The following is a 14,553-nucleotide window of genomic DNA, read 5'->3' as shown; positions in this document are numbered from 1 at the left end:
GAGGGATAGACTGCTGGAGTACAGCGGAGTGAGGGATAGACTGCTGGAGTACAGCGTGTGAGGGATAGACTGCTGGAGTACAGCGGTGTGAAGGATAGGCTGCTGGAGCACAGCGGAGTGAGGGATAGACTGCTGGAGTACAGCGGAGTGAGGGATAGACTGCTGGAGTACAGCGGTGTGAGGGATAGACTGCTGGAGTACAGCGTGTGAGGGATAGACTGCTGGAGTACAGCGGTGTGAGGGATAGACTGCTGGAGCACAGCGGTGTGAGGGATAGACTGCTGGACAACAGCGGAGTGAGGGATAGACTGTTGGAGTACAGCGGAGTGAGGGATAGGCTGCTGGAGCACAGCGGAGTGAGGGATAGACTGCTGGAGTACAGCAGTGTGCGGGATAGACTGCTGGAGCACAGCGGTGTGAGGGATTGACTGCTGGAGCACAGCGGTGTGAGGGATTGAATGCTGGAGCACAGCGGTGTGAGGGATAAACTGCTGGAGCACAGCAGTGTGAGGGATAGACTGCTGGAGCACAGCGGTGTGAGGGATAAACTGCTGGAGTACAGCGGTGTGAGGGATAGGCTGCTGGAGTATAGCGGTGTGAAGGATAGGCTGCTGGAGCACAGCGGTGTGAGGGATAGACTGCTGGAGCACAGCGGTGTGAAGGATAGGCTGCTGGAGTACAGCGGTGTGAGGGATAGACTGCTGGAGCACAGCGGTGTGAAGGATAGGCTGCTGGAGCACAGCGGTGTGAGGGATAGACTGCTGGAGCACAGCGGTGTGAGGGATAGACTGCTGGAGCACAGCGGTGTGAGGGATAGACTGCTGGAGCACAGCGGTGTGAGGGATAGACTGCTGGAGTACAGCGGAGTGAGGGATAGACTGCTGGAGCACAGCGGTGTGAGGGATAGACTGCTGGAGTATAGCAGTGTGAGGGATAGACTGCTGGAGTACAGCGGAGTGAGGGATAGACTGCTGGAGTACAGCGGTGTGAGGGATAGACTGCTGGAGTATAGCAGTGTGAGGGATAGACTGCTGGAGTACAGCGGAGTGAGGGATAGACTGCTGGAGCACAGCGGTGTGAGGGATAGACTGCTGGAGTACAGCGGTGTGAGGGATAGACTGCTGGAGTACAGCAGTGTGAGGGATAGACTGCTGGAGTACAGCAGTGTGAGGGATAGACTGCTGGAGTACAGCGGTGTGAAGGATAGGCTGCTGGAGCACAGCGGAGCGAGGGATAGACTCCTGGAGCACAGCGGTCTGAGGGATAGATTGCTGGAGCACAGCGGAGTGAAGGATAGTCTGCTGGAGTACAGCTGTGTGAGGGATAGACTGCTGGAGCACAGCAGTGTGAGGGATAGACTGCTGGAGCACAGTGGAGTGAGGGATAGACTGCTGGAGTACAGCGGAGTGAGGGACAGACTGCTGGAGTACAGCGGAGTGAGGGATAGACTGCTGGAGTACAGCAGTGTGAGGGATAGACTGCTGGAGTACAGCGTGTGAGGGATAGACTGCTGGAGTACAGCGGTGTGAGGGATAGACTGCTGGAGTACAGCGGTGTGAGGGATAGGCTGCTGGAGCACAGCAGTGTGAGGGATAGACTGCTGGAGTATAGCGGAGTGAGGGATAGACTGCTGGAGTACAGCGGTGTGAGGGATAGGCTGCTGGAGTATAGCAGTGTGAGGGATAGACTGCTGGAGTACAGCGGAGTGAGGGATAGACTGCTGGAGTATAGCGGTGTGAGGGATAGGCTGCTGGAGTATAGCGGAGTGAGGGATAGACTGCTGGACAACAGCGGTGTGAGGGATAGACTGCAGGAGTACAGCGGAGTGAGGGATAGACTGCTGGAGCACAGCGGTGTGAGGGATAGACTGCTGGAGTACAGCGGTGTGAAGGATAGGCTGCTGGAGGACAGCGGTGTGAGGGATAGACGGCTGAAGCACAGCAGTGTGAGGGATAGACTGCTGGAGTACAGCCGTGTGAGGGATAGACTGCTAGAGCGCAGCGGTGTGAGGGATAGACTGCTGGAGCACAGCGGAGTGAGGGATAGACTGCTGGAGTACAGCCGTGTGAGGGATAGACTGCTGGAGTACAGCGGTGTGAGGGATAGACTGCTGGAGTACAGCGGTGTGAGGGATAGGCTGCTGGAGCACAGCGGAGTGAGGGATAGACTGCTGGAGTACAGCGGTGTGAGGGATAGACTGCTGGAGTACAGCGGTGTGAGGGATAGACTGCTGGAGCACAGCGGAGTGAGGGATAGACTGCTGGAGTACAGCGGTGTGAGGGATAGACTGCTGGAGTACAGCGGTGTGAGGGATAGACTGCTGGAGTACAGCGGTGTGAGGGATAGACTGCTGGAGCACAGCGGAGTGAGGGATAGACTGCTGGAGTACAGCGGTGTGAAGGATAGGCTGCTGGAGGACAGCGGAGTGAGGGATAGACTGCTGGAGTACAGCGGAGTGAGGGATAGACTGCTGGAGTATAGCGGAGTGAGGGATAGACTGCTGGAGCACAGCGGTGTGAAGGATAGGCTGCTGGAGTACAGCGGTGTGAGGGATAGACTGCTGGAGCACAGCGGAGTGAGGGATAGACTGCTGGAGTACAGCGGTGTGAGGGATAGATTGCTGGAGTACAGCGGTGTGAAGGATAGGCTGCTGGAGCACAGCGGTGTGAAGGATAGACTGCTGGAGTACAGCGGTGTGAAGGATAGGCTGCTGGAGTACAGCGGTGTGAAGGATAGGCTGCTGGAGCACAGCGGTGTGAAGGATAGACTGCTGGAGTACAGCGGTGTGAAGGATAGGCTGCTGGAGCACAGCGGAGCGAGGGATAGACTGCTGGAGCACAGCGGAGTGAAGGATAGTCTGCTGGAGTACAGCGGTGTGAAGGATAGGCTGCTGGAGCACAGCGGAGCGAGGGATAGACTCCTGGAGCACAGCAGTGTGAGGGATAGACTGCTGGAGCACAGTGGAGTGAGGGATAGACTGCTGAAGTACAGCAGTGTGAGGGATAGACTGCTGGAGTACAGCGGAGTGAGGGATAGACTGCTGGAGTACAGCGGAGTAAGGGATAGACTGCTGGAGTACAGCGGAGTAAGGGATAGACTGCTGGAGCACAGCAGTGTGAGGGATAGACTGCTGGAGTATAGCAGTGTGAGGGATAGACTGCTGGAGAAATGTTAAGTCACGGGCTGCTGCTTCTGGCGCCACAAGAATAGACCCTACCTGACGATGCTACCAGGAAGTAGTTTAACTCAAGTGTGTGTAGCTATGCCAATGGACTAATTGATCGATATACCCTTCTGTACATAGTTTGGTAACAATATACAAAATTGAAACATAGAAGTTAAGTAAAAGATAGGCCATTGAACCCACCAAAGTTCATGTGTTCAATATTCTAGCTTGTCCTTCCAGCATCCTGCCTCTAACAGCCTGCCCTAATGCTTTTAATTCCATTATTCTGCCTGCCAGGTGATTCAAAACATTTATCACTAGTTCTGTGTTCCTTGAGCAATTTTTCCCCTTTCTGTTCGAATGCTTCCTGCGATTTTATGAGCAGTCTGTTCCAAACATTTATTTTGCTGCTGTCTTTCCCTGGCAATTTTGACTCATTCCTGCAATTTTATGGATGTCGTATTCCATGCCCTCATCTTACCATCCTGTAAAATTCTCTCTTGAGGAGTCCGTTGAGTTGTTTTCTGCCTATTGTCCTGGCTTTGCTCTTGTCCATGGCAAGTTGACAAGAATGGACAGTAATGTGACACTAACACGAATAGAACATTTAACAATAATATGTCTTTTTCGCAATCATGTGCGGTGAGACTGGAGTGGAATTCATTAAAATAATCATTTCCGCAGAATATTTTTGATTGTTTTCAGTCATAATCTGAAGGTTTGAAAAGACTCTAGTGGGGACTAACTTGGAGCAATGTTGAGACAAAGGCCTGTATTTATGAAACGACAGAGAGCCTCTCCATTGTTGTGAAGTAGCCTGTCTCTGGAGGTCCTGCTCCCAAACGTGGCACATACCATTTTCACAGGGGCAGGAATAGGCCCGGGTCAGGATTCACACATGCTCATTTCGTGGAGGCAGCTCCTCATAGAAATCAGCAGCTGCCCTGGTATCCGAGGTGTCTGAAACCCAACATGCACAGATTAGACCTGGTAGGAACAGGTTTGATTCTTGTGAATTCATTTGGAAAGCCAGGGTACTCTTTGGAGTCGCAAGATACTCCTTTGGATATGGCCTCGGGACACCTTAAGGGCAAGTCAGGTTCCATTGGGATTCTAAAATTAGGCATGAATGTGCATATAAAGCGGATGGGATTCTCCCAGCCCTGCGCCGGGCCAGAGAATACCCGCAACCGCGCCATGCTGCCCCGACACCCTCTGTGGAGAATCGGCGCTGGCGCGTTTTGCGTGGCACCCGTCACGGGCCGCTCTACGCCTCTCGCTCCCTGGGCTTATTTTGTTACGCACCGGCCCCTGAACTCCCGCACCATGTTGCGTCGGGGCCGGCATGTTGAGCGAGGCCATCGCGCATGTGCGGGTTGGTGCGGTGCACAGTTTCCACCAGAATGGGAGGCTGGAGAGGCGTGAACCACTCCAGTGCCATACTGGCCCCCTGCAGAGGCCAGAATTGGTAGTCCCAGAGGCTCGTTCATGCCGTCGTGAAACACAACGGTGTTTCCGACGGCGTGGACACTCTGCCGCCAAATGGGAGAATCCTGCCCAGTGTATCAATTCATTGGAACTGTCAAAAGTGTCAAGGTGAACTGTCGAAGGGTGCTGTCAAACTGTCAAAGCATTTAAAACTCCTGCCCTTTAACTCTTTGTCAAAACTATCTGAAGTATTGAAAAAAAATTGCTTGCTATTTCATTCAGCCTTAGGGTTCCCATTAATGGATTAGTTCTGCATGACCGATCATATGGCCATGAATTATCACATAGGGTGTCTGCCATTTCACAGTGATTGACAGCTCCAAGTAATTATGGATTCTTTGAAATGGGCTAATGAATTCCAATTCTGCCCAGATACCAACTACCTGGGGGACCTCAGAAATCCCCTCCAAATGCCGATCCATCTGTTTGTGTGACCAGTGCTGAACAGGACATGGCTGGGGTCTCCTTGGCAAGGCCAGTAGAGCCCGGGAGCCAGTTAGATTTGACATTGGAAGAGTTAAGTAACTCTGCAAGCCTGGGTTTCACCTACTGTGGAAAGGATCCAGATCGCGACGTCTTGTAAGATCTCATTAGATTAGATCTCGTGAGGCGAAACGACTGTCGGGAAACCCAGAAGAGGCCTCCCGCAGGATCTACCGGCCGAATCTATAAAGATCCTGAAGACAGTAATGAGGCAAATGACCTTTAAATTTGTTTGTTAAACTGGTATAAATACTGGACACGTCACTGGGAAGAACTCCCTTGTGCAAATGCAGCCCTGATCCACAATCAGGATCTGACCTGACACTGGATTGAAAGAGAGATTCTGGGCAAGTGAAAGTTTAACTTTACATCGCTTAGAGCCAGATTTTACCTTCCTATTCAATTTACACCACTTGAGCTTAGCACTGGTACAAATCTAAAGCACTTCACATTGTTGCTGAAGTTGCAATGCACTGCAAAAGGGAAAAGTTGAGATAAGTGAGATCAAATCCTTACAATCACTCTTTTCATTCAGAGTTTCTAAGCTTCCTTTCCCCCATTTTGTAACTTGCAATACTGTGTGAGAAATTATGATGTTGTTACAAGCCTGGTTCTCTTCATCCTTGACTAAGGATTGTACTTAATCACTGGCATGGTAAAATCACTAGCATGTACATGCTTGGCAAGATTCATTACAATTTCCACACAGTGAACGTCTCACAGAATTTGCACTTACATTCGTATTTCTCTGTTGAGACCTGAGCGAAACACTCATGATTTGTAAAATTATCGTTAAGCGTGATGAAGAATTTATCAACATGATAATCACTATGCAATAGCTTCACAAACGTACCAAGTATTTCAAACCACTGACAAGTATGGGGGAAAAGCACAGTGAAACAGCTGTCACATTCAAAGACACTGCAAACATAAAAATATGTAATTCACCCTTACTGCCCTCTTCAGAGAAATAATACTGGCTCTATTAGGTCTTGATTCACTTCCAGTTTAGTGAACAGATGTCAACTTGGCATTAATATAGAAGCATCGCGGAACCCATTGTTCAGGATTTCTCAAGGCACAGCTATCGCTCAAAGTTCATGTAAGGTTTCTTAGGCTCCTCGACCCCAATCTTACTTTCATCCCTTTTACACTCTGTGCCTAATGACTGAAATGGGGCAGTGGGCCCGACCCAAGGCCTCTAATCCAGCTGGTTCTTGAGACTGAGTTCAGTGTGAACCCACTGTCTATTCTTCTTTTTGTAAGAACACGTACCTCACTTTTTCTCAGATGACCGTCATCAGATTTGGGAAATGCTGGATGAAGGACACTTTCTGGGAATTTCAAAAGACTAAATTAAATTCATTGTTTCAGTTTAAATTGAACAGTGCGTTTCCCAAAATGGCACAGCTGATTCTCGAAAAGAATGGCCTAAACAGTGCAGCAGTGAAACGGGCTAATAGTGCAGCAGACTGTGATGGGAAAAGCATCCATTTTATATACAACGAAAATATCCACAAATCACAAAATGCTAACTTCTCCACTGACACTAGTCAGCATCAAATACAGATATTCTTATTTTTAAAATATTCTTATTTTTAAAAATAAGGGGATGGGGGGGGGGGGGGGGGTAAGAATATGTAGCTAGCGTCACCGAGTGATTTAACATGTATCGACACTAACCTGTTTTCAGGTGCTCTGACAGGCTTTCTGGAATCAGTGTTCTCCATGGTTATACTCTGAGGCCGTGGACAGGCAACTGTTTGTAACGTCCCTTTCCAAAACTGTTCAAATAGCTGCTTTTCGCCATACTCTACTCGTGTCACGTCTGAGCACATTGTGTAAGATTAATGTGCAGGTGGCACAGGAGGCATATACACACACGCACTCTCTCTCTCACAGACACACACACACACACACACAGATAAAAATGGATGCCCGAGGACTCCCTTTCAGTTGAATGAAGAGAGTGAAGTAGATCCACAGCTCTATGCTCTCACAGTCTGGTTGTCATGGTGTATGACATGCTGTTAGTCGTGCAGCACAGAATACGTACAGTGCCTGGATAGGTAGGGATTTTACTCCACACACATTATTATTACACTAGCTCAAAGGCTTCCATAGGAACCATCGGCCTGAATCCCCAGGGTTCGTCATGGGAGGGATTTGCTCTGCTGACTTGGTGGAGAAATTTCTAGAAGCCTTCCCTCTCCCTTCTTTCCCCGTTTAAGGCATTCAAGCCAATCTCTATCTTTCAAAAAGGAACCAGTTATTCACAACTCTTGGAAATCCAGCCTCACGTATGAAGAGAAGATTAAATATTTCTGGTTTCCTGTAAGAAAGCAGCCTTTTACCGAAGGCTGCAAGGTAGGCATCACCAAGACTGGTCCGTCAGAAAACCAGGACCCTGGATTACCTGTTATTTAGGATTCACAGTCAGCTGAGTCTGTAGCACAATATATGACATCAATCAGTGCATCAATAATATGTCACGGTGATAATACAGTATTATTATCACCGTGGTTATCATATGGTTAATGTTTAAAAAGGCTCCAGACACACAGAGATACAATTAGTACTTTTATAGAACCACATTTCTCATTGCTAAACACATTTCAAATAAACTGTGTGGCAGTACACAAACATCTGCCTCAATCTCTGTCAATGCAATGAGCTTGCAACATCGGCATTCACTTGAGTTACAGCCACATCAGACTGTGCATAAAAATGTAAAGATTTATTTTTCTGGAGAACAAAATGAATTCAAATGATGCTCTCTTCAGTAAACTACACATTTTCCCCTCAAACTACACCACATTTCAGATTATCTGAGATCAATCTGATATGGACTGGATGGGTCTAATAGGTTAAATTAAATGAATTTTTAAGTTTGATAGTTGGCCAGTAGCATTTCCCCAAATGGCACAACTGATTCAAGTAAAGTGGACTGATAGTGGAGCACACTGTGATGGGAAAAGCATCTATTCTTCTGACGTAAATGGCTCTATGATCTACATTGATGGAGCCCTGGATTATTGTCCTATTATATTAGTTCCTGATTGCGTTAACACTCGCCATCATTAACTGTAAAATGTGATGGTAAATTTAAGATTGCACTTTTTGTGGGAGACCCAGCCCATGAATATATGCTTCCAATGGCTACATAGTTCAGGTGGAAGGTTGAGTTTAAACTCCAAAATATACGTTTGGTGTAAAAATCCACATTCACAGGCAGAAATAGTAATGGGATGATGTCCTGACTTATCTCTGAAGAATACACTTCTCCTCGGTGCAATAGAAGGAAACAGGGAATATCTTCTCATTTCACCCAGTCTCCAACCCATTTACTTGGGCTGTCCAAAGATATCGGTGGTGGGGTTTGCAGTTCGGGACTCAGGATTGTGAAAATGACTTTACCCATTAGGTGAGGGTGGGTGCTCCTGGCTTCCAGCTACAGATTTTTATTACTGAACCATTGGGCAGCCAATAGAACAAGTTCCCAAAAGAAATGAGGCAAGGGTTCACTGAGGTCAGAATCCATAAACCAATTTTGACTGTTTCACCATAGCCATGGGGCCCTTCTGACTTTTCTTTGTTAGCTTTTGGAAAAGGATATTGTGGACATGGTTCTGAGGGGATGCAGTGTCTGTCACTTCGCTCCAGTGAGAAAAGCCCTAGCTCCCTCAACAGCACGGTAGCACAGTGATTAGCACAATTGCTCACAGCTCCAGGGTCCCAGGTTCGATTCCCGGCTTGGGTCACTGTCTGTGCAGAGTTTGCACGTTCTCCCCGTGTGTGCATGGGTTTCCTCCGGGTGCTCCGGTTTCCTCCCACAGTCCAAAGATGTGCAGGTTAGGTGGATTGGCCATGCTAAATTTCCCTTAGTGTTGGGTGGGGTTACTGGGTTATGGGGATAGGGTGGAGGGTGTGGGCTTGGGTAGGGTGCTCTTTCCAAGAGCCGGTGCAGACTCGATGGGCTGAATGGTCTCTTTCTGCACTGTAAATTCTATGATTCTATATCGTATGGAACTCGACAGGGTTAGACCTGTTGGGGATGGCAGATTCCTTTTGCCAAAGTAAAGGGTGAGCTAGTTGCACTTTTAACAACAATCACCATTTTTTTGCTGCCATTTCACAAATAACCAAATTTATTCAATTAGATTTCACAACCTGCCATGGGAGGATTTAAACTCATGACTTCCTCATTGCTTGTCTAAGATTTTTTTTTTGAAATCTTCTTATTGGTGTTTTCAAAATTTATAAATAGTTATGTACATTGTTGGCCGTGTTTATTTACTGTATTATACAGAAATGTTTGTCTTGTCCTTCCCTTAATTTCCCTTATTTACATTCTGCCGCCTTCTGCATGGCAAGTCGCCGCCCCCACCCCCAACCCCAACCCTCCCCTCCTTGCCCCCCCCTCCTGTAGGCTGCCATGCCAAACTTATGGCTGCCCTCTATCGCCTGTTACTAATACTGGAATCTCTGTTGGAGAGTTCCTCAGTTCTGTCACTGGGCAGGGGTACACACATTTTGTATACTTACTAAAGCTCTTGCAAAGGAAGAGAATAGCGCAAGTAAACATTGGTCCCTTAGAGCAGTGATCTTTAAAGTCGGGGGCGCGACCCGCGGGTGCAATCGGTGCCATCTGTCGCGGCACTCCCGATTTCACAAATTTGCGCGCAACAGAGTTTTGCTCACGCGTACCGATGAGCGGGCACGCATGCGCAGTGCGGCTGCATTTTTTTTCATGTGGTAAAAAGGCCACCCTTTAATTGTCCACCATCATTTACGGCTTGATGAGAGAGGACTGTAGAGCTTAGATCTGTGGGTTTAGAACATAGAACAGTGCAGCACAGTACAGGCCCATTGGCCCACGATGTTGTGCCGACCATTTATCATAATCTAAGATCAACCTAATCTACACCCCTTCAATTTACTGCTGTCCATGTGCCTGTCCAAGAGTCGTTTAAATGTCCCTCATGACTTTAACTCCACCACCTCCGCCGGCAGTGCATTCCAAGCACCCACCACTCTCTGTGTAAAGAACCTACCTTTTACATCTCCCCTATGCCTTCCTCCAATCGCCTTAAAATTATGTCCCCACATGCCAGCCATTTCTGCCCTGGGGAAAAGTGTCTGGCTATCCACTCTATCCATGCCTCTCATCACCTTATATACCTCTATCAAGTCACCTCTCTTCCTTCTTCACTCCAATGACAAAAGTTCATTGAACCTTTCTTCATAAGACATGCCCCTCCAGCCTCGGCAACATCCTGGTAAACCTCCTCTGTACCCTCTCCAAAGCATCCACATCCTTCCTATAATGAGGCGACCAGAACTGGACACAATATTCCAAGTGTGGTCTAACTAGGGTTTTATAAAGCTGCAGCAAAACCTAGCGGCTTTTGAACTCAATCCCCCTGTTAATGAAAGCCAACACACCATACAAATTCTTAACAACCCTATCAACCTGGGTAGCAACTTTGAGGGATCTATGTACGTGGATCCCAAGATCCCTCTGTTCCTCCACACTTCCAAGAATCCTGCCTTTGTTGTGGAATCGCTTAGCTCTGTCTATTACTTGCTGCGTATACTGTTCGTCACACAAGTAGCCCTGTGTTATAGCTTCACCAGGTTGACACCTCATTTTTCTGTATGCCCGATGTTGCTCCTGGCGTGCTCTCCTGCACTCTTCATTGAACCAGGGTTAATCCCCTGGCTTGGTGGTAATGGTAGAGTGGGGAACATGTCGGGCCATGAAGTTGCAGATTGTGGTTCAATAAAGTTCTGCTGCCGATGATGACCCACAGCCCCTCATGGATACCCAGTCTTGACTTGCTAGATCTGTTTGAAATCTATCCCATTTAGCACGCCGATAGTGCCAAACAACTCAATGGAGGGTATCCTCAATGTGAAGACGGGATGTTGTCTCCACAAGGACCGTGCGGTGGTCACTTCTACTGATGCTGTCATAGACAGATGCATCTGTAGCAGGCAGATTGGTGAGGATGAAGTCAAGTATGTTTTTCCCTCTTGTTGATTCCCTTACCACCTGCTGCAGTCCCAGTCTAGCAGCTATGTCCTTTGTGGGGAGAATATGCAAACTCCACACGGAAAGTGACCCGCGGCCGGGATCGGACCTGGGTCCTCAGCCCCAAGAGGCAGCAGTGCTAACCACTGAGCCATCGTGCCGCCCTGAGTCAAGCACATTGCTGTGGATCTGGAGTCACATGTAGGCCAGACCAGATAAGGATGGAAGTATTCCTTTCCTAAAGGGCATTAGTTTACCAGATGAGTTTTTATGACAATTGACAATGGTTTCATGATCATTATTAATTCCAAATATTTAACTGGGACATTTTCAGTTTGGCAGGTTGTGACTAGTGGAGTGGACTAGTGGAGTAATTGTTCATGTTCAGAGAGATGTATTCAGACAAAGAACGCAAAAAGTTATCATGCAGGTTCTGCAGGTAACTAGGAAAGGAAATGGCATGTTGACCTTTATTGCAAGGGGATTGGAACATGTAGGGCGCGATCCAATGGCCACGCAGCACCCAAAAAGCAGCTCGCTGCACGATAAAAGTCGGGTGACCACACTCCCGGGTTCTGCCCGGCTCTCAACGCCTCACAACGTCCAACGCAATCTCGCAAAACAGTGTAATGTAAATCCCGTCCATTTGGGCGGATCACTTTTTAGCAAATCGGCATACGAGAGTGAGACAGCTCGTCTCACTTTAATGTGCAGATTCCTGAGGTACCCAAGACTTTGGGATCTATCCCCTTCACCTTGGAGACCTCGGGTCAGCGCCATTCAGCATTGGTCCCCACAAACAGAGACCAGATGAAACGGTAATCACCGGGGGTCTCCCAGGGGATTGGGGGGCCTCAGATGCATGCTCTTTGGGCAGTGTTTTACCCTGGCACTCCCACCCTGGCACTGCCAAGCTGCCCAGGTGGCACTACCAGCTGGCAGTGGCACTACAAGGTTGGCACTACCAAGGTGCCAAGCTGGCACTTTTTTTGTGCTGTCGATCGGGTTAGGGGTACCCTGTGCGTGTTTTGGGCGGGACTTGGGAGGGTCGGGGGTTGCATCAGAGGGCCTCAGAGATCGGAACGCCATGTAAAAATGGCATCCTGATCTCTCACTATACTGAGGTATTCCGAGCTCCTCAAATTATAAAATGGGGCGATGTGCGGCCTCAGCCGCGTGTTACCCACTGAGGCCCCTTATTTAATGTGAGTGCCGTTGCATAGCCATGTGTCTCTTGGCGTTGAGAGCACTGGGAAACACGCGGCTAAACGCGCTCCCTGTGGGACTTTGTTCCCTTTTAGTTGAATTGCGCCCAAGATGAATGAAGTCTTGCCACAATAGTATGGGGCATTGGTGAGCTCACACTAGGAATACGGTGTGCAATTTCAGGAAGGATATACTTGCATTGGAGGCGGTCTAGTGAAGGTTCACTAAACTGGTCCCTGGGTTGAGGGGAGTGTCCTCTGATGACAGGTTGAGCAAATTGGGTCTAAAATCTCTGGAGTTCATGAGAATGAGAAGTGATCTCATTAAAACACAAAAATTATGGAGGGACATGACAAGAAGGATACTGAAATGTTGTTTCTACTGGCTGAGGAATCTAGAACAAGAGGGTTCTCAATTCACAACCTAGAACACAGTTCCAGGTTGTGGCGCCAATCATTTAGGACTGAGATAAGGAGAGATTTCTTCATTCAAAGGGCTGTGAATTTTTGGAATTCTCTACCCTAGAGGGTTGCCGATCCTCCATTGTTGAATATATTTAAGGATGAAACAGGCAGACCTTTGGTCTCTTGAGGAATAAAGAGATATTGTGAGTCAGTGGAAAAGTGGAGTTGAAGCTGAGATCAGCCACAACTGCATTGAATGGAGCAGACGTGACAAGTCATAAGCTTCTCTATTTTAAGTTCTTATGTGCCAAAATTATAGAGGCCAATTTTAGATGTTAAGGGGGTTACTTTAAATGCATAATTCCTAAGGACCACTTCTGCACATCTTGCTTCTTAGATGTCTTTCAATATAATTTGCTCCACGTGACACTTTGGATATGGTCAGCCACAAAAAGTCTCTATATGTTACTCAGAGCCGCAACTGTATTTCAGAGGACAAATACACCAGGGAATTAATAATATGTGAATGATAACTGAGTTAACATAATTTATAGTGCATTTTGTTTCAGTACATCACCAAAGAATGATATGACTTTATGACAGTGACCTATCAATTTCTAGGTGCTCTGCTTTCTGGTCAGCTGACTATTTTGATATCTTCGGTTTCACCACCTAGCAGAGGATCTAGCTTAATTTCAAGTGGCCACCAACTTCACAGTATAAAGCAGTGAAGTTCGATTGTAAATCTAGAAACCTGATTTTAATCAAGAGCAAGAATTAAACAGGAAGGAGGCAAGGACTGAAGGATCACTTAGCGTGAGCTGTGGAGAAGAGTTTTCAGGAGGTTCTTGATTTCAGTAGGTCTGTGCCAAGCTGGCTAGTTTTTGTTGAGTAGGGAGTCAGGGAGCACGTCTACAATTGTCTTCAAGACTCGAGGTTGAGAGAGGAAACAACAGCGTGACTACTTGAATATATATATACAGCATGGTAGCACTGTTGCTTCACAGCTTCAGGGTCCCATGTTCGATTCCCGGCTTGGGTCACTATCTGTGTGGAGTCTGCACATTCTCCCTGTGTCTGCGTGGGTTTCCTCCGGGTGCTCCGGTTTCCTCCCACAAGTCCCGAAAGAGGTGCTGTTAGGTAATTTGGATATTCTGAATTCTCCCTCTGTGTACCCGAACAGGCACCGGAATATGGAACTAGGGGCTTTTCACAATAACTTCATTGCAGTGTTAAAGCCTACTTAAGACAAGATTATTATTATTATGTACATACTGGCAATAGTCTGTCACGAGAGGTGATTGATTGCGCCTGGAGTGCACATCATTTTTGAGTTGAACATAGTCTGTTGTGACTGTAGAGGCCGATTCTTAAGTAGCAGTCCCTTCTGCAGCTAGCCCAGATGAATAGTTGGCCCAGATGAATAGTTGGCCCGAGATCCTTCCACCGGCTCTCTTTTCTGCCACCTAGTCATTTCATGGAAATATACAAAATAGAAGCAGAAGGGACGCCATTCGGCCCTTTGAGCCTGCCCAGTCATTCATTATGATCATGATTGATCCTTAACTTTAATACCCTGATTCCACCTTCCCCCTATATCTTTTGATCCCCAAGAGCTATATCCAACTCATTCTTGAAATTACACAAATGTTTTGGTCTCAACTACTTCCTGTGGTAAGAAATTCCACAGATTTACCACGAAGAAATTTCTCCTCACCTCAGTCCTAAAAGATTTACCCCTATCCTCAAACTATGACTCCCTAGTTCTGGAC

At 47.6% G+C, this 14,553-nt stretch overlaps 1 protein-coding gene across 14 annotated transcripts in view; it reads right to left on the bottom strand.

The window, feature by feature from the left end:
- LOC119974633 (serine/arginine repetitive matrix protein 3-like) overlaps window positions 1-14,553 on the bottom strand; it is a 753,111-nt gene that overhangs the window by 173,667 nt on the left and 564,891 nt on the right. Inside the window, exon 1 of one of the 14 annotated variants that reach the window (XM_038813695.1) lies at window positions 6,821-7,524. The exons of 12 other annotated variants lie outside the window; for them this stretch is intronic. In XM_038813695.1, coding sequence (XP_038669623.1) covers window positions 6,821-6,975 — 155 coding nt within the window. In that variant the 5' untranslated portion in view covers window positions 6,976-7,524. Of the gene's footprint in view, window positions 1-6,820; window positions 7,525-14,553 lie in introns of those variants that run through there. One more of the 14 variants, XM_038813696.1, reaches the window with a different exon arrangement.

The sequence above is a fragment of the Scyliorhinus canicula genome, chromosome 12 (genome assembly GCF_902713615.1).
Source record: "Scyliorhinus canicula chromosome 12, sScyCan1.1, whole genome shotgun sequence".
NCBI classification, from domain to species: domain Eukaryota; kingdom Metazoa; phylum Chordata; class Chondrichthyes; order Carcharhiniformes; family Scyliorhinidae; genus Scyliorhinus; species Scyliorhinus canicula.
Note: the sequence above shows the minus strand (reverse complement) of the source record. Positions and strands in the feature narration are given on the sequence as shown.